Source organism: Danio rerio, chromosome 7 (assembly GCF_049306965.1).
Source record: "Danio rerio strain Tuebingen ecotype United States chromosome 7, GRCz12tu, whole genome shotgun sequence".
NCBI classification, from domain to species: domain Eukaryota; kingdom Metazoa; phylum Chordata; class Actinopteri; order Cypriniformes; family Danionidae; genus Danio; species Danio rerio.
In genome coordinates this window covers 48,273,957-48,295,367 of record NC_133182.1, presented here as the reverse complement: position 1 = coordinate 48,295,367, position 21,411 = coordinate 48,273,957, and the positions used below count along the sequence as shown (strand labels likewise).

Sequence of the window (21,411 nt, the reverse complement as noted above, 5' to 3'; positions counted from 1 at the left end):
TGAAAATTAGCTTTCATGCCGTGTGTAACAGCTCTAAGATAATGAAAACCTCCTGCTGAGATTTAAACCTGAAAGTGCACCATGTTTAGAGTTATTGACTCTCAAAAAGAAAAAGTCAACTTAAAGTCGTTAATATTAATTGTCTTTCAAATAGATCTTGAGCTGTTTTGTTGTAAAGTGTGAATAAAATTTCCCTCCAACTTGTTGCAGACAAGATCTGAAAAACTGAAAAACTCTTAACTTTGTTATTTTTCACACATAAACTCTGCACCCAGGCTGCTGTTGCTCTTGATAAGCCGTTAAGCGTGTTTTCTTTCCAGAACGCGCTAAACACAATCAACCAATCACAATATTCTGGGTCATTGGATCAATCAACACAGATTAGCGTCATGCAAAGGAGGGGTTTGAAATAATGAATCACTAAACAAATCAGATGGGAGTCGCTGGGATAATTAGGCAAAAATAAACACATTATGTCGAAAAAAATGTTTTTGACCTCGCATGCATACAGTGACAGCCTGTTGTTGGAGACCACCAAAACCAAACTGTGACCTTTTATAATGCGTAATAAGTACACTTTAATATTAATATTAATGTCAATATTATTATAAAAAATGTATTTCATAAATATTTTATTTCATTTAAATCTATTTTTCACAGAGGTAATTTCAATAAAATGGCTATTACAACAGTGAACTACTTAATTTAGAGTATTTAGTGTATAAAATTACACTGATTTGAATTGAGAATACTGAATTAATTTTTTTCTATGAATCATGTAATTCAAAACTGAATGTAAAATGAGGGTTTTTTAACACATTGTACATACATTCACATACAATTATTAATTTGTTTAAAATATTTTATAAAAAATTATATATATATATATATATATATATATATATATATATATATATATATATATATATATATATATATATATATATATATATATTAATTTCCTAGAACTCGAATTATCCAATGGAATGTAAGAAGAATAAAAAACATAATTTTCAAGACATGATTGTTCTTTGCATCTACTAGATTTTATCTGATTATATATTGTCTTTATGCCTGTCACAATCTCTATTTTTTGTTATACGATATATTGCACCAAAATAAATTGTAATAAATTATATTATTGTCATTTGAAAACCACTTTATGACACTTATTATGCAATGCCAGAATGACAATATAATATCACCACAACTAACAAGAACACTCTTTTAAACAACATATATTATTTAATTATATGTAATTTAATTACAGTCATGTCCTAATAAATGTTAATAAAAAAGTGCAAGGTAAAAAATAACAGAAGCTGTGTTATCGGATACCAGACCTATTTTAAGTTCTCAGTCACTTCATAGTAAATACTATAGTGTTTTTTAGCCATACTGACCATAATGACACCTCCAATAGAGATGGTAGATGTTGTGCAATCAGCTAAAATGCTGCTAAAATTGTTTTTTTATGTATGGATGATACTGTATATATTACATCACCAGAAATGACAGAGGCATATGCTGTATGATAAGTGGATATAGCAATTTTTGTGACAGGCCTGTTTGTCTTGAATTTTAAAGTATTTTTTGGCAAAGTATGTCATAATAACATACAGTAAAGCAATTGGCAAGAACTGAAATTATTAAAGTGCCAGTTTTATCGCTTTTAAAAATTACCTTTCATGCAGTATTAAAGAAAAATCTCAATTTTCAAGTCATGGTTGTTCTTTGCATGGACAACAAAATATCTATCATCTTCTAAAAAGGCAGAGCGAACATTAAAAAAAAAAAAAAAAACAAACAAAAAAAAACACATGAGCATCAACAGGCACACTACTGTAGTCTTCAGCTCTCACAGGTTTGGGGAATTAACACGGCTGTTGCCCAAGGGTATGAGCCACAGTTAGCAGGAACATAGCCGGTAACACGAGCTGTCATAATCCACACTGCTCCCGAATCACACACACACATGCAGACACACACAGTCCTATAGCCCCGCAGCAACACCATGTACTACACTTAACACGGGAGTCAAGGGTGGAGAGAAACAGGAGGACAGAGAAATTTTTCATTTATGCTGTCTATAGCAGTCCTCAGCGCACACCAGTGTCTGTCTCTTTGCGCTTCTGTTTCAGCTTTGTAATTATTCACTGCATTCGTCCTGAAATATTGTTTCCTGCAAAATGTCAATATTTTTAAAAAGAGATTTACTCACAAAGCAACATTACAAAAGCATCACTGGCTTTGATTATATTTTCCCTTGGATTTTTGTAGTTTTAGGAGAAACCAGCATAAAATAACTTATAACTAACTCTAACCAATAACTAGGGCTAGACAGAATCTGCTGACAGATTTTGCTGTTTCTGCTGAGCATTTTGTAAAAGTAAAAACTAAATATGTGGAAAAAAAATGTTTTATAAGTAAAACTTTTATTTAATGTTTACAATGCACATCCAATTAGATCAACTTATTGGGTAAACAAAGCAAGTCTTTGATTTAATAGATCCACTGAAAAACAGAATGTATTACTCCACAAACTGTATTGTAAATAAATAATATGAACATTGTCATAGTCAATAATATTACTGGAATTAATTTATTATATTTATAATATCTAGAAATATAAATATTTGAACTGATTAAACATACATTTACACAAATAAATAAATACTGTAGACTCAATGACGGGCTAAAAATCTGTGGATTTCTGTGAGCGCAGATTCTGTGTGGGCCTACCTAAAACTAACTAACTAACTAACTAACTAACTAACTAACTAACTAACTAACTAACTAACTAACTAACTAACTAACTAACTAACTAACTAACTAACTACTAATGGCTTATTACCTACCTACTATTAGATATTAACTGTTTATTAGCACTTGTAATATCCTTTTTTACATCCCTAATCCTACCCAATGTCTACTTACTACTTTACTAACTATTGATAAGAAGCTAAGCTAATTGGTACTTTAATGAGCTAAAAGTCTAAATGGTTGGTTAATAGGGTGAAATGTACATTAAAATGTGACCAAATAAGTAAATATCTGTAATGTATTATTGTCTTTTTAAAAGCATCTGTCACTCTTTGTAATAAGGTTAATATAGTTAGTTAATATAATTAAAGCTTTTCTCAGTTACTTTGGTCCATTTCTCGGATCAGAATTGAAATTTTCAAAATTACCCTTTCAGTCTTCAGATCATTGTGTCACTTGTGCGCATCAAAAAAGAAGGTTTCTCATTCATTTAAACAAGTTGTAGATGCTTTTATGCATCCATGCAAATGATTATGTGCAATTCTCTGATGTTTCCTATATTATTAATTGCTTACGTCATGTTAACTAAATGTATTATTTTGCTCATGTTGAATAGTCTCAGTTTCCCAGAGATGGGTTGCGGCTGGAAGGGCACCGGCTGCGTAAAAAATATGGATAAGTTGGCGGTTCATCCCATTGTGGCGACCCCGGATTAATAAAGGGACTAAGCCGACAAGAAAATAATGAATGAATGAATGAATAGTCTCACCCACCACAACATTTAATGGTTTGTTCATGGCGTAAATCTTTACATGATAAATGGCTGAACAAGTTGTCATAATATTTTGTCATAATGCATTATTCTATGCATTTCTATTGAACTTTTTTCTAAATTTCTCAACAAAATTTCTCCCAGGTAAATATTGAATATTCTAATAAAGGTCTAAAAAAAGGAGGTTGTCCTATGTTCACATTTCTATTTATTTATTTTATTTACTTTTTTGTGCTATGCAGTGCTGTCTTTTCCTTTCTGTATCACAATGACATCATCTGTCACCAAATGACAGTACCAAAAATTGCCATCGTTTACACCAGAAGACCCCTCCAGAGTACACTGTAGTATTGACAACATGATAGTAAAAGTAAAATGAAGTAATTTGACTGTCTTATTTATACACAATGACACAAGGACTCGTAATTCTGATGGCACTGACTTGTTCATTGATACAGAAATTTAGTTTGGAGAGATGAACTGGTTCTGCATTTACTAATGCATTATTCAAATTCATGCTTGTTTACTTTAGTTAATGGACTGTAATGAACAACTTTAGTAACTAAAAAACAGTAGTTAATAGCATGACTGACTTAAACAAAAACAAAAAAAAAGTTTTACTGCTTATTTGACTACAAATCAAATAATTATTACAATTTATTAATTATGAACATGTTAAAATGTATGGCACAGTGATGGAAAATCAATTTCTTTTGAACAGTGGTCTCATTTGATCAAATTAATGTTTACATTTAAAGTTCCTGTAAAACCAAAAGACTACGCTATTTTTTGATGCAATATCAAGCAAAGTTGTACCACTGTTGCATAATTCTATGTGGACCAACAGCCAAAGACAAGTGATGATGTTATATTTATTGGTGATATTGACATTGTTAAAGATAAGTAATAGATATATTAGAAATGTATTTTAAAAGAATCATATATCATCTTCAACAGTCTTCTGGTCATCTAAATTTGGTAACTTTAGTGGAAGAAAGTATGGTTACTAACAAATACATTCTTTGTAAGTAATAAAGTAAGACAGGTCTCTTTAAAAAAATGTACTTATAATTTATCCTGCAACATAATTATTTGAATGGTTTGAAATGGATAATGAAAACTCTTGTGACTTTTGTGGTACTGTTAAAGAATCTGTTACTCTTCTGTTGTTGTTGTTTTTTTTTTAATGAGTATACTCAAGATTATTCTGGATTGATGTTTCTAACTTAATTTCAAGGACATTTGGTACACTAATACAAATTAGATTTTATGATGTCATGTTTACTTCAGTACAAGATGGAATGGATTCAAAAAGTAAAACTTATTTTCTTATACAAATAATATTACTTGAAAAATACCATATACATGTCAAGAAATGGGTCAAAGCTATGCCAAATTGTTAACATTTTATAAAGAAGATTAAAAAATATGGTACTACACTATGTAAAAGTGATGTGGAGTCGACTCCAAAAAAGTCGATTCCTTGACTCTCAATGGACCTAGTACCAGAATTGACTCGCAGAGTCGAGTTTGTTTTTACAAACCCTTCTGAATGAAGCAGTATACATGCTACAGATATAATGCTCATTGTCAAGCACAATGAACATTGAAGGCGCTCACACGGAATTCTTTCACATGTTTTATGCTTTTGCATTTTGAAACCATGAACACTCTAGGCTACTATAGTGCTGCGGGACAAAGTTTGCTTTCACTTTCAAATTCATATAAAGCACACCTTTTTGCATTTTGGTTTTAAAGATGATCTGCCTGCGATGTCAAGTTTGCCGTGTTATAAATGAAATATAGCATGTGTGTAAATTTGGAGCAGATTGACGCCTTACTGTACATTAGCACTGCAGCTAAAATTACAATGTTATGTTATTGGTTGCTGCTATATGCTCTAGTAAAAAAAAAAAAAAAAAAAAAAATTACCCTGTTCCTAATTTACAAAAAACAATAAATAAATAAATAAATAATTAATTAAAAAACACTAATCATAATGACAACAGTAGCCAAGATTTATTTATTGACAGAATCTGACAATACATGTCATCCTGTTTTTTTGACACACTTAATTTCAACTTTAGGCTATTGTTCTTGTTTATTTTGTAGATAACTACAAATTACATACATTAAAATTAAGATGCAATTTATATCAAACAAAACTTGATTCAAAAAAGATTTTTAAATAGCCAAGGCTGTTCAAAAACAGGAACGTGACTCCTTTTCTACCGGCTAATGTTGTCCCATTAACACATTTATTTAATTACAATGAACAAATTGCACAAAACAAACTGTGATATTTAAAAACAAGGTAACAGTAAAAGTGCACTTAAAAAAATCACATTTATGAGCATCTGTTTTTGCCTTTAAAAAAAAATACAGAAATTAACAACCGCAGACTGTCCGCTACTCCAGATTATTTTGTTCACTCAAAACTCTGTGATCAAGTATCAAACATGTATATTAAGAAGATATTTATACTTTTATTTAAACATTGTTTGGACTCAATTGGGGTATTTTTCTTTGTTAATTAACTGCTGCACATCTTGACATTAAATATTTTGATAATAAATTGATTTTTTTTTACTTTCTGTCTCCAAGATTGCAGTTTTATAATATTTTTTATTTCTATTTATTTATTTATTTATTTATTGGCTGCAGATTATTTAAACTGCTGATTTTGTCTGACCAGAGGAGAACTGCATGTATAAAGTGCGATATGATACATCATGTTTAATCCTTGCTTGAGAGTAAATTCCGGAGTCGATTCTGGAGTCGATTGTACCGACTTCAAAATTAGGAGTCGAGAATCGAAGTCGACTCCAAAAACCTCTGCTACATTGGTTCTCAAACTTTTTTTTTTATCAAGTACCACCTCAGAAAAAAATTGTCTCTCCAAGTACCACCAAAATGAGCAGTATTGAAATACAGTACAATAGCGTAGAAGGCTCAGTAAAGCAGCTACATCTCTGCACAGTTAAAAAAAAACATGGGAGATTACCTCTATATCGCTACCTCTATACCGCTATATGTCATATATGGCATATTATTTACATAGTTTTTGATAAATTTTTAAATGTGTGTAGCATGTACATGACATATTTAATTCCTCCGCGTACCACTAGAAGGAAGCTTGTGTACCACAGTTTGAGAACCACTGCTCTACTATGTAGCATTAGGAACAGAAAAGCTAAAAAAAAAAATACAAAAATTAATGAAGCATTATGTAAATTTAATTTAATTTAATGAATGCTTATTATTATTATTATTATTTTATATTTTATATTATTAATAATATCTTACATATTTATTTATTTTACTCATGGCATCTCTTTATACTTTGATTGTACAACTAAGATAATTTTTCTCATTTTTTGATTATTTTATTTTGTTGATAATTGTTGTGAGATGTATACTCTTGTACTGTTTGTATATATTTACAATTTAAAAATATAATATAATATAATAAAACATAATATAATAATTTCATTCTCACTTCTTGCGCCCTTTCCACACAAAACTTCATAAAATTAATGCAAAAATAGCAAATATGATAAAAAAAGTACCACAAAAAAATGCTCAGTTGTTGACGCCGATCATTCATAGTTTGAATACATTTTATTTCTCATTATAAGTACAGTTCAGTAGTTACAAAACAAAGCATCTGCCATGAGGATACAGCAACCAAATGAAACTCATACAGTCCACAAGACAGCTCAGAGGTGTGGAATGCTCATATATTAGTCCAGAACGACTGAAAGAGAGATTATACTACACAGAGGAGGGAGCCAGAGCTGTGCTGTGCTCATCTAGAACCAGTGTATATAGGGATCAGTCAAGACATCAATCCTATCCCTGGCCTTTACCTTAACGTAGCCTGTACTAGTTCACCCAAACTAGTTCACAAAACAGCTTCACTTTGAGACATTGTTTTTTTTTTTTTTTTTTTTTTTACTTTTCTTTTTAAATTGTAGCATTTACAAGAGGATTTATCCTTGCATGAAAACTATTCAAATGAATTCAATTTTCAGAGTTGCGCTTTTTTTTTTTTTTTTTTTGCAAGGAAGACAACTAAAGAAAATGAGCGTTTTGGAGTCTACACACAACGAGGGGAGGATTGATTCTCAAAGATGACCATCATAAAGATGAGATAGTTTGAACTACACAGACCAAATCAGCAGAGTTCACAAAAAGAAAAGAAAAGAAGAAAAAGAATAGAGAGAATATCAGTTCACAACGTCAAGGGACGCACAAACACGCACGCACACACGCACCTTCATTTTCCATTAGCGATCTGCGTACTGTATAGACTGGTTTTTCATTTACTATCACAGTGCAAAATACTTGGGGGTGGGGGGGAACCTCAGTTTTGTATTTGCTTGCATGAGGCGCAGGTATATATTTATATATATCGTATGGATTTATATGCTTGCAGCAACAGAAGAAGATTGTCAATCTTTCTCTCTTTTTTTCCTTTTCTTTTAATGTTATTGGTATTTTACAAAGGTGAAAGGCAAAACAAAACAAAAAATACAGTACTAGAGAAGAAAACTCCAATCTAATACATACACTCTAAAACAGCTAGCTTTGTAAATGCAACAACGCATGACTGTATCTATGGCTAGACAATACTTGCTTCTTGTTTGCTTTTTTTCTTTCTTTTTTTTTTTCTTTAATTATTGAATACATCAAACCATTTCAGTAGTCAGTAACACTTTTGCAACACTGATTGGTGGCAGTATATTACAAACACAATCTCATAACCAGAGTACTTGAAGTGAGCAAGACTGAGATCAAAGCATGTAAGGGTTAAGGGCCGCGTTTCTGTTTGATTTCCTGCACATTCACAGTCTCCGTGGCTCGTGCCGTTTCATCCGACACGCTCGGTGTAAACTAGTTCTTCTGTCACCTCGGCTGGTTTTCCGTCTCGAATGCTACAGCGTCCTCTTTGTTTGTTTGTTTTTGGAACGTCTCACAGACACATCAGGAGAACAAATTGTGTGTAAAAGGCGCAGCTTCCCTTTTTTCTTTTCGTTTTTTAAACGCAGTGTTGACGTTTCCTGAAAGTACTGGATTGTCATTCGTCCGCTTTGACGTCCAGGCACTGGCTGCTGAGAGAGTGTGCGGAGGTTTCAACGAGAGCATGTGTGTGTGCTTGGTCCAAAAGTCCAGAGGAACATTTTTTTTTAGGAAGCCTCAGACAAATAACACTGGTGAAGTTTCAGTGGGCAGTGAGAAACACCGACAGAAAGAGAGAGAGAAAGAGAGCGCGAGTTACTCGCTCTCTCATTCTGAAACTGGCAACTGGTCGCCATCTTGGTTCAAGGAATGTGTTGGGACAAGCACTTCAAAGTTTCCTCACTAAGTCAAAAAAAAAGCATTTAAAAACACAGAAAGTATTTATCAGCTACACAAGGGAGGATTCAAGACACGTAAAACACAGGAAGCCAAAAAAAAAAGTTTGTTTTTTCTTTCCTTGTTTCCAGCTCGCTAAACAAATCTTCTTCCCTTCATCCAGCGAGAACGCCTGTGTAGGAAACCATCGGAGCCGTCCCATTTATACGTCTCTTATGTTAAATAATGCTTTTGATAAGATACTGTCCTTCATAGTCCTGGTCCTGGTTTTGGGTGTCGCCTGCTCTTGGCCGCTCAGTCCAGTAGGGGGAGGTGATGTTAGTTTCTGATTAGTCCTGCATCTCTGTGTCAGTTAGGCTATGTTCAGGGGTAAGAGCAGGACCGAACCTTCGGGACGCCTCTTCTTCCGCCCACAGATGAACTATGGTTGAGAGAACAAACGCAGATTAACACCACGGCCTGTGTCCTTCCTTTCTCTCTCTCTTTCTTTCACACAAATGCATACAACTTGTGACAGACCATTATTATCAGAAAAAAAAACATATTATTACGTCTGATGTCATTTATTTTGAATTATCATCTCAGATTTTTGCTAACACTTCAAGGACGTTGAATTCAAAGAACATTATTAGCCTGTGATAATGATTCTGATGACATAAAAACAGGACTTCAGGTCCACTTAAGTATTAGCAAAATGTAAATTCTTTGATGCCTTTGAACAACAAAGGGTTTTGAACAATTACGATTAAACATTTTGCTTTCGGTCACTTAATTATAATTTTCAAAGCAGTTATTATGAGGGGGGTATATCGTTTTTGGGTGCATTTGGAGGGAAATATGTGTGTGTACTGTATGCGTTTAAATGTTGGCTATTATTCTTTCCATTCAGCTGTACTGATAACCTCTAATGGCACTAAGGAAAACACATCTTGAGAATTATTAGAAAAAACATTAGATATGCGAGCAGGGTAATTTGAATACTTTCAGACTTCTTCCAGCTCTAATATGAGGATATAAATATATAAAGTCTTCTAATATAAAGACAATAACTCTCTGAACATTGCACTTGTGCAATTACTGCTGAAGTTTGAATCCGGTGAAAATGCTTACTGCTTTTTTTTCCCCCCTCTCTCTTCCTATTTATGTGCTATCGCCGTTTGAACTAAATAATATAAATGTTGTTTAATTCCCTCTACAACCCCTAAGAAAATTATTTGGCAATAAAATCTACAGAGTGCATTTCCGAGTCGTGTTCTTTTAAAGTGCCTCTATGAAAATGACAAAATGAAATTAAAACATGCATTTATTTGAGTGTGCTCTCGCAAGAAATGTTATGGAAATGAAACGAGGAGTCAGTTCCCTGCTAATAATGGAATAAAACATCGTCATTTAGATTTGCCAAAGAGCAATAACGCTGACGCCCACTCGCTTTGCATTATGCGCACAACTCAGATGTGATCTTCTTTAACAGACACACTTTCCACTCAGATGTCAGACGCCTCTCAAATTGATGATAGAGATTAAGAAAACAAAGCGACCTCTTTTGTGTCATGTCACACAATATTCTTGCATAAATAAACAAAACGGGCACTGCTCGGATATTCAGAAATCGCTAAATAATATTATTAAATATTTGTGTATGTGTGTTTGTTTTTATTATGCTTTATGTATTTAATTTTATTCATTTATTTGACATCTGATTAATAAATTAACAATGCATTTTAAGCTAGTTTAATAATATTTCATGATATATAATATAATACTTTTTTAATAGTTAGTCATACTGTGTTTTACCCATTATGTAGATGTTGTATTTGCGTATATACAGTTGAATTCAGAATTATTCGCCCCCCTTTGATTTTTTTTTATATTTTTTTAAAAATATTTCCTAAATGATGTTTTACAGAGCAAGGACATTTTCAAAGGTCAGATAAAATTTGTTCTTCTGGAAAAAGTCTTATTTGTTTTATTTCAGCTAGAATAAAAGCAGTTTTTAATTTCTTAAACACCATTTTAAGTAAAAAAAATATTTGCCTCTTTAAGGTAATTTTTTTTTTTTTGATAGTCTAAAGAAAAAATTTTGTTATACAATAATTTTCCTAATTACCCTAACCTGCCTAGTTAACCTAGTTAAGCCTTTAAATGTCACTTTAGGCTGTTTAGAAGTGTCTTGATAAATATTTAGTAAAATATTATTTACTGGTATCATGGTATAGATAAAATAAATCAGTTATTAGACATCAGTAAAAAAAAATAAACACAGGGTCAATTAATTCAGGGGGGCTAATAATTCTGACTTCAACTGTAATTGCTGCTTTGGTCATCTTATATTTAGACTGATACCAAGTACTGTTCGTTACAAATACCATAAAATAAATGCACTTTTTGTAATAAAAAAAGCGTTTCTAATAAAACAAAATTAAAAGAGTAATACTGGGGAAAAAAATACTGTTTTCCAGTAACTTAGTTTACTAAATAAATAACTTGTTTAAGTCTTTTAGTTGCACTTTAAGCTGAATACTAAGATATTGCAAAACATTATTTATTGTCATCGTGGAAAAGGAAGCAGAAATTAGTTAGTAGAAATTAGCTATTGAAACTATCATATTTAAAATAATTAAAAAGAAGGCTGATAATTTTAAGTCATCCTATATACATACGACTATACATTAGATTAGTCAGTACTGAAGCCAAATTTAGAGCTTATCTAACAAAATAACTTACAATAACGGTCCAAAAAATAGTACAGCCAAATTTTTGTTATGGAAAAAAGATTAAATACACATTTAAAAAGAGGAATAGTCAAGAGAAGCAAAAATAAATAAATAAATAAATTGTTGAAATTTTGTATTTTGTAATTTTTTTTCAATTTAATTGTATTATCTTTCAATTTTGAAATATGTTTGGTGACTAAAATATTAATTTAATAAAGAAATATATTTAATAAATCTGTTTTGTTTAAATGCACAGGAATACATTGCCTATACTCACTGAGAAATGGATACAAATATTAGTTTTCATAAATGGGGTGTACTCAATTATGCTGAGCACTTTATATTGGCACAACTTTATAATTATAATAGACATGCAGTAGAATCAAAGCACAGCCACACATTTCTAATAAGCATTGAACATTAAGCGTATAGTACACAGTTTGTCCAGGAGATGGCAGTATAAGCCTCTGAATTAGCCATCCCACCAACTGCATGCTGGAAATAAGATCTTGTTACTCAATGTCATTTTCCTTTAACCTGCTGATATTTCACATTAATCTACAGATAAAGTGGTAGTTATTTATCAAATCTGAAGTGATTGGCAGTGTTTTTAAAGACTATACAGCGGTCACGGCTCTACAGCAGCCTGTTAGCATTTTTTGTGCGTGTCCGTGAGGAAATGAAGATAATCATAACCATAATGATAATAAATTATGTTCTCGAGTTTTAAAAACGCCTGGTCTCCCAGGGGCCAGTGCTCTTCGTGACTTCCTCTTAAAGAAAGTTCTGGTAATGAGTTACAGATTCCGCCCCATATTTGATTTTCACTCTTCATTAACTAAGCCACCTGGAATGTTATTATTTAAGGACGCCATTTCTTTTCCCCAAACAACTGCCACTGCGATCTGGAGACTAGCGCGCCGACTTTATGATCCTCACAACTTTTTCCTCCTCCTGTTCTGATCAATTTTGAAGTCTCCCGGTCCACATGTGGAGCGATTGCTTAATTATTTCGCCAGCGTAGAAATCTTCATCATAGTCTGGCCTGTCAAATTATGTTATCGGTGCATTTTCTCATCATTTGAATAATGTGTCTTTGTTAACCAAACATCAGTTTTCCTTGCCATAATCACAGCCCTAAATTTTTTTTTTTTTTGTGAACGATCAAGATTTTAATTAGGCTACATCACCTTAGATCTTAAAGGGATCGTTCACTCAAAAATGAAAATTCTCCCTTCACTTGTTTAAAATTTGACTGTCTCTACTGTTAAATATAAAAGAAGACATGTTGAAGAAAGCTGAAAACCTGTAACCATTGACATTCCATAGTACTTGTTTTTCTTCAATGGAAGTCAATGGTTACATGTTTTTTGCTTTCTTCAAATTATCTTCTCTAGTGTTTAACAGAATGAAGAGTTTTGAAACCACTAGAGGGTGAGTAAACAGTGAGTGAACGTTCATTTTTGGGTGAAACTATCCATTTAAAGGAAAATCAATAATAAAAACATTATATTTCATCCATCTATCCATCCATCCATCTAAAACGAAATAAATAGAGGAGAACACGACGCCCTCTACTGCTCAAGCACGATAATACACTCTCAGTGCGAGACAAGAGAGGGCCCTGGAAAGTAATACAAGACATATGGTAAGAGGACACATAGCTCCAGGATCCATCTTATGTTAATACAAGTGTCATGCTTAACAGAATGGCTAAATGAAAAGGCAGACAGAACAATAGCACAGCACAAGGCTGGAAGCGAGCTCAGTTAACAAGGGCCAGCACACTTGGGGAAGAGCGAGGCTGTGTGGAGTCAAAGTCCTGACATTTCCTAACTGCTTCTTATTATTCCCGGACCACAGAGTTAAGGCGAAGCGCGCTCCCATCTAAAACACTGAGCCGCTTTATACTCCGACCTCCCTCAGGTATTCTATTTTTACCATGAAATCTACTTAGTGTATATTTGTGTTTCAAAGACCCGGTCGTTTTAGGTTTCCTGAGAACAGGCGCTGTTTAATTGGAGGAAAATGTTGAGGATATGAATTTACAAACGTTTGAAATGCATGTTTAAAGGGATAGTTTTATGATTAGATTAACATTCTGGCATCCCCCCATTTGTTCAAACAAATTCTTGGACTATACTACTATAGTTATTTTGAAAAATAGTGTAAACTTGTAATCATTAACTTTTTTGAAGAAAGTGTCACCTTACATAACTCCTTTGCACAACATTAAACCGTAAATATCTCTTTTGCACAATATTCACCTTTAATACCGCAATGTCCTGCACAAAATTATTCAGTCTCATGTAAAAGTACTTGCACAGCCTGTCTTATGTGTATAGTTAAGTATCTCAAAGTATGTTAGTTATGCATAGTTTTTTTATTTACAAAATAGCTCTTATGTCTAGTGTTTTGTTTGTGTTTATGATTAATTTACAGTATGTAGCACCACTGTCCTGCGAGACACTACATGTCATTCCTCTGTACGTATGTCCACACATGTAGCGGAATGAAAATAAAGCTCGACTTGACTTTTATAGAATGGTTTATCTTACTACGGAAGTCAGTGGTTTCTAACATTTTTCAAAATATCTTCAAAATATTGTATCATCTTGCATTTAACAGTACAATGAAACTCAAAAAGATGTGGGACCACCCGAGGGGTCAATTAATGCTGAGTACATTTTGGTTTTTAGGTGAACTATTCCTTTAAGCACTTAGACATACAAAACATGAATAATGAAAAAAAGAAAGAGGGAACATTTATTTTGCTCATGGTCTCCGACTGAAATTTTATATCACATTAAGTGCTTAGTTCATCAGTAATATCCTGCTTAGTTGTTCAAAACCTCTTTGGCTTAATTTTTTTTAAGTAAGTAATTTTTTGAAGAATAGTGAAAACTTGTAACCATTTACTTCCATAGTACTTAATAATCATTAAGTTAAAGTTTCTAACATTTTTCAAAATATCTTCAAGTTATCTTCTTGCATTTATTTATTTTTTTTCAACAGAAAAATGAAACCTAAAAAGATCTGGGACCTGAGGGTCAGTAAATGCTGAGTATTTGTATTTTGTTAATTTTAGGTGAATAATCTCTTTAAGCAATTGGATGCAAAACATGTATTATAAAAAATAGAGAACTTTTGCTCATGGTCTCTGATGTTCTTACCACATTAATATTGCTTTTAAGTGCTTTAGTTCATCAGTAATATCCTGCTTAACTGTTTAAAACCACTTTGAATTATTTTTTTCTGTTGAACACAAAATAAGTTACTTTAAAAATAAAGAATAGTAATAAATTGTATTTGCTATTTCTTAAGACAGTGGTTAAAGCTTTATCACATTTTTTAACAATATCTTCGAATTATCTTCTTGTATTATTTTCATTATTTTTTTCAAACTTATGAAGATCTGAGACCTAAGGGGCAGTAAATGGTGAGTACATTTTTGTTTTGGGGTGAATTATCCTTTTTAACTAATTAGATAGGGCAAAACACGTGTTATAGAAGAGGAAATGAGAACATTTATTTTGTCACTACCACCACTTTACATCACTACCAAATGCTTAGTTCATCAGTAATATCTTGGATAGTTGTTCAAAACCTCTTTGACTTGTTTCTGTTGAACACAAAATAAGTTACGGGAAAGCTTGTAACCATTTACTTCTATAGTGTTTATTATTCCTTAAGTCAGTGGTGAAATGTTTCAAACATTTTTCAAAATATCTTCAAATTATCTTCTTGTATTACTTCTTAATTATTTTCTTTCAACAGAAAAATAAAACCTAAAAAGACCTGAGGGGTCTGTAAATAGTGAGTACAATTTTGTTTTGTTTCTGGATGAATTATCCCTTTTAAATAACTGGATGAGGCAAAACATGTATTATGGAAAAGGACAAGAGAACATTTAGTTTGCTTTGGTCTCCATCTGATATTTTTACAACATCAATATTGCTACCAAGTGCTTAGTTTGTCAGTAATATTCTGTTTAGTTGTTCAAAACCTCTTTGACTTTCTTGTTTCTGTTGAACACAAAATAAGCTATGTGAAAACTTGTAACCATTCTATAGTGTTTATCATTCCTTAAGTAGGTTTGAAACATGTTTAACAACATCTTCAAATTATCTCCTCGTATAATTTTCGTTTTTTTTAACAACATAAAAATGAAACTTAAAAAGGCCTGAGGGGTCAGTAAATGGTGACTACATTTTTGTTTGGGGGTGAATTATCCCTTTTAAGTAATAAGATTGTGCAAAACATGTATTTTGGAAAAGCAAAAGAGAACATTTATTTTGCTCATGGCCCCTGACTGATATTTTTATCACATTACATTGCTACCAAGTGCTTAGTTCGTCAGTAATATCCTGCATAGTTGTTCAAAACCTCTCTGACTTACTTTTTTCTGTTGAACACAACATAAGTTATGTGAAAAGTGTAACCTTTTACTTCCATAGTATTTATTATTCCTTAAGTCAGTGGTGAAATGTTTCAAACATTTTTCAAAATATCTTCAAATTATCTTTTTATATTGTCTTATTTTTTGTTAACAGAAAAATAAAACTTGTACAGATGTGGGACCTGAGGGTCAGTAAATGATGAATACATTTGTGTTTTTGAGTGAATTATGCCTTTATATAATTGGATGAGGCAAAATATGTATTATGGAAAAGGAAAAGAGAACATTTATTTTGCACATGGCCCCCGACTGATATCTTTTACCACATTACATTGCTACCAAGTGCTTAATTCACCAGTAATATCCTCAGTTTAAAGGAAAAACTTTAGTTCAGCTGTTTCTGCTAGTCTGAAAGTCTCAGTTTTTCGCTTATGAATGAAGTCTAGATGTAAGTGATGTGGTTCGCCATCATCTCCTGCTGAACGCAAGCACAACACACACTGCACATTCTGCCACGGAGGGTGGCTTTGTTCTCTCTCAGGCATCCGGTGCTGCTGGAAAAGAGTTGTTTTTGGCAAAGGTAGACCTCATTGTACAGCCCAGTATTTATAAATATGTAAATACAAGTCAGCGTGCGAATACACACAGACACACACATACGCAAACACACATATAACAGGCCGAACGCGAGGAAGTGCACCCAAATCATATTTTTAGAAGGTTTTAATGAATACAGGATGTTTATGAATACCATTTGTAGTGATTTACAAAGACTAGAAGAATCCTCGCACACCACCCCCTCTCCTCTCCCCTCAAAGCGTAAAAGAAACCCAATGTTTCTGGAGGAAACGGCAGAATTGTGCGTTTGGTGCTTGTGCGGGTTCAGATTGCCTTTAGATAAGCAGAGCTCAAAGAAGCAGGCGACCTGGCGCATGTGGCAAACTCTGCGAAGGTAAAACAAACAGTGTGTTTGTTACTCCGCCGGATGACTAGGCAGCAAGTAAACCTGCCTCAGATGACAGAGAACGACACAAAAACTGTTTGTCTAGCACACATTAAGCCGAATAAGAGAAACATCCAGCCGCAAAGCAGACTCTGAAATGCGGAGAAGAAGAAAAAAAAAACATGTGGATGTGGATGTGTCTTGCTCTCTGACTCAGTCTATTTCTGGGGCAGAGATTCTCGCACTGATACTACCTCCACTGAGCAATTTAAAGCCAAACACTGATGTTGCAATCTGTCTTCTGTGCCTGATAGCGCTTTTCTCCCTCTCTAACCCAAATTACTTTCTTTTCATATCTAATTATATTTGCTAATGATCTTATAAGGGGATAATGGAATGTGCTTGATCTATTACCTTTTTTTGCAATACATAAATACAATACAAATGGCTATGCAGCACTTTGAAATTTTCCATCATCCATTCCGAGCAAAGCGAGGAGAGGGTATTTAAACAATATCTAAAATGTTACCGCTATGCTGCAGTGCAAATCATTTTGCTCGTTCGATGCGGCGCAGTGGAGCAATTTGTCCGACTGTAGACTGACAATCAAGCGTGGTCTTTTCATGCCTGTTGGCTTGTGTTCTCATTGACTATAGCAGGTTGTGAGAGGGCGAGCCTCAGGCCACAACCTCCACCCTGACACGTGAAGCGTTGAGCGCACTGCGTGAATGAAAAGATCTGTTTTGTGAACAGATACAGATTTTTCCTCCTGCATTCGAGCACATGTTAATGTTTCATCCGGACTCCGGACGAGCTTTCAATCTCTCCAGAGGTCATCTCAGTGTTTCTGTTGTTATGAATATTCGCGCAGCCCTGGTCTAAGCCTCTCCCCCTTCTTCCCTCTGTCTTTTTCCCACAGGCCCGGCGATGGCCACGGCATGACAGCCGCACTAAACCCCCCGCATTAATGGAAGGAAATGGCATTCGATCTCCATTTGATCTCCTAATCATTTCTGCTGAAATGATAATTAGTGTCCTCACAATCCTCCGACTGTGAGAGAACAGTGTAAAATAAAACAGAGCTCTTGTCGCAGAAATGACACTTCACTCAACAGCCGATAGCAGTCATTAACAAATACGCATTTTTCCGTACGTATATTTACGTATGTCTTCCAAACGCGCGCACACACACACACACACACACACACACACACGCACGCATGCCTCGGTCACTGGCGACTGCTGTCTGTGATTCTTTTCAACTGACATAATCCTGATTGATTCGTTCAGCAGATAAAAACTCAGTCCACTTGTGCCCTTTACTGCTGGAACATAATACGGCTCTTTATTCTGCAACAATGTAACATAATGGCGTCGGAATGTGAGGAGGAAAAAAACGTTAGGGCTGCGTCTTAAATGACTGTGACACTCTGCGGTTCAGGCTCAAGCTGTGGTCTAATGTAAAAGAGAGAAAGGAGGAAGAATGAGGGAGAGGTGAAGGGAGGGCGAGGGAGAAAAGAGAAAAATCATTAAGCGCAGATTACCAGAGTGCCCCACTAACAAGGTCGAGCCAGGGCTGCTGGTAAAAGTTGTCATTGTCTGTTTCTCTTAAATGTGTGCGCCTCACATTTCCCTCTGATGAGATTTGGGTTACGTTGTTTTTAAATTCTTCGCTTCGTGTCCGCTCCCCCCCCTTTCGTGCCTTTTTTAAAAAGAATCTTTTGTTTGACAACAGGAAGACATGAGGTCATTTTTTGTTCATCAGGACGATTGGAGAATGAATCATGCTTTTTATTTTGCAGGGCTGCTTAAATAGGCCAAACGCACACGCTCATTCTCACACACAGATATGCATCGGGTTTGTGGTCCATTTGAGAAATACATAAAGATTTCTGTTGTTTAAAATTATATGAAATATTTAGATTTCCATTTAAAAATTGTGCAGAATTGCAATTTGAAAGTAGTGAGGTCACATTAAATTATATATATAACTGTAAATATATTATGGTAAAGTTTTAAAAGCCAAACAGAAGTATCAGAGGGTACATATGCATGATTAAAAGATGTATTACAAAATGTGTGAAGTTTCATCTCCAATAACCACACAGATCATTTGTTATACCATATGCAAGAGGAAGCAATAATACATTGTTTTCTAATGTATTTTAATTGTGAATGAAATTATGCTTATTGTCCCCTTTCCAATGGAAGGCAGAGCCTTTACAGCCTCTCTCAGATATTGAAGTCAAATTATTATTATTATTATTATTATTATTATTATTATTACTATTATTATCATCATCATCATCATCATCATCATTTTTGCCCACATTGTGGACACATCAGTATTCAAACACCATATAAAAGTACATTTTGTATAATAGGCCCCATTTAATTTCATTCATTCATTTTCCTTTCGGCTTCCCTTTATTAATCTGTGGTCGTCACAGTGGAATGAACTGCCAACTTATCCAGCCAACCCAAGCTCATTCTGGAAACTTAGCCCCGCGGACGTTTCTGGAGACTGCGATTTACGTGGCCGGAGGTACGTATGGCCGCGTTTAGTTTTTCTCGAGGAAACACTGCGGGGCGGTGTGGCGCCGCTCCGCTCCTCCTCTTCATGCTCGCCGGCTGACGGCTCGCCTCCGAGTGGAGGGTTTTCCCGCTGCTACCAGTTTGTCCGCTTAGCTCGCAGCGTTGCGGAGGCCCGGAGGAGGAGGAGCCGGCCGCGGGGACGACCGGGATCGGGTCCGGGGAAGAGCGGTTCCAGAAATCAGGTAAGATGAAAAACAGAATCCGAAAAATAAGGGCGAGAACGCGGCGGGATCCGAAAACGCCGTCGAAATCAAAGACGAGGGCTTTTGCTTTTTTTTTTTTTTTTTTTTGACGGCTTTTGTAAACCGTCGCTTAGGTTTAGGAAAGGAGGAGGAGGAGGAAGAGGAGGGCGGCCGGGTCGGCCGATTGGCCGGCCGCTCGGTCGATCGTTCGGTCGTTCAGCCAGCCAGTTGGACGGACGGTCGATCCACAGCGGCCTCCGGCGGCTTTTCGCGCGAGAACAGCGTGGGCGTGATCGGTGCGCGCTCCCGAGAGGCGCTCGAGATGTGAAAAAGCGCGCACAGCGACCTCTTGCGGATCAGCAGAAAAAAAAAACTGCTCAAATACGTACCTCGCGGGACGTATTTTGCGGTCCACAGAAATGTCCGCGGGGCTACGTTTCCACAATGAGCCAGGGTTGCAACCAGCATATGTTTTACACAGCTGATGCCCTTCCAGCTGCAACCCAGTACTAGGAAACATCCATACACACTCTTTCACACACATGGGGAGAACAAGCAAACACAGAAATGCCAACATACCCAGCAGGGACTCGAACCAATCACCTTGCTATGAGGCAACAGTGCTAACTACTGAGCCACCATGTCCCCCATCCCTTTAATTTAGTAAAAAAATATATAAATAAATGAATTAATTAGTAAATAAATAAATAATGGCGATATGTAGTGCTGTCGGCTTACAGCAAAAAGGGCGCTGGTTCGAGCCTCGGCAGGGCCAGTTGCCATTTCTGTGTGGAGTTTGCATGTTTTCTCCGCGTTCGAGTGGGTTTCCTCCAGGTGCTCCGGTTTCCCCCACAGTCCAAAGACATGCGGTACAGGTGAATTAAATAGGTTAAATTGTTCGTAGTGTGTGAGCGTGAATGAGTGTGTATGGATGTTTCCCAGAGATGGGTTGTAGCTGGAAGGGCATCCACTGCGTAAAGTTAATTCCACTGTGGTGACCCCGGATTAATAAAGGGATTAAGATGAAAAGAAAATGAATGAATAATTGAATAAATAAATAATATAAATTAAAAGCAATATATGTGTATGAAATATGAAATTATAAAATCTAAATTGGTAACACTTTAGTTTAAGTAAAAATTCCCACTATTAACTACTGACCAAAGCTGCGGTCACACGAGACTTTTCTCCCCATAGACTTTAATTCATGCGCATGCGAATGCGTCAGACCGTAAGTGCAAGCTTGTGCAAATAGTTTGGCAATTCACTACGTTGGAAAGTTCAAGCTCATCACATCATGTGACTGCTTGAGACAAATCGAGGATCAAAACATGACCTCTCTGGACAGAAATTTAAAACATGGACCTATCGCTTGCTTTTTTAAATGTCTAATCACCTTGTTTAATTCCGTCCCTTTTCGCAGTGCCGTACTACAGAATTTCACACGCACAAACTCTAGTGTGACCGCAGCATTATTCTCTAGCTATTATTAGGATATTGCTTGTTTATTAACACTTATAAAGTTAGCCAAAAAGCTAAAAGTCTTATTTACCGTTTGCAAATAGAGTGAATTGCACCTTAAAAGATACAGTTGAAGTCAGAATTATTAGCCCCCCTAAATTATTAGCCCACTGTTTATTTTTTTCCCAATTTCTGTTTAACGGAGAGAAGATTTTTTTGAACGC

At 34.8% G+C, this 21,411-nt stretch overlaps 1 protein-coding gene across 22 annotated transcripts in view; it reads right to left on the bottom strand.

The window, feature by feature from the left end:
* znf536 (zinc finger protein 536) overlaps positions 1-21,411 on the bottom strand; it is a 496,275-nt gene that overhangs the window by 23,458 nt on the left and 451,406 nt on the right. For 16 of the 22 annotated variants that reach the window (XM_073907219.1, XM_073907221.1, XM_073907218.1 and 13 more), the window contains one exon: positions 7,138-9,314. The exons of the other annotated variants lie outside the window; for them this stretch is intronic. In XM_073907219.1, coding sequence (XP_073763320.1) covers positions 9,223-9,314 — 92 coding nt within the window. In that variant the 3' untranslated portion in view covers positions 7,138-9,222. Of the gene's footprint in view, positions 1-7,137; positions 9,315-21,411 lie in introns of those variants that run through there. 22 annotated transcript variants of the gene reach the window in all.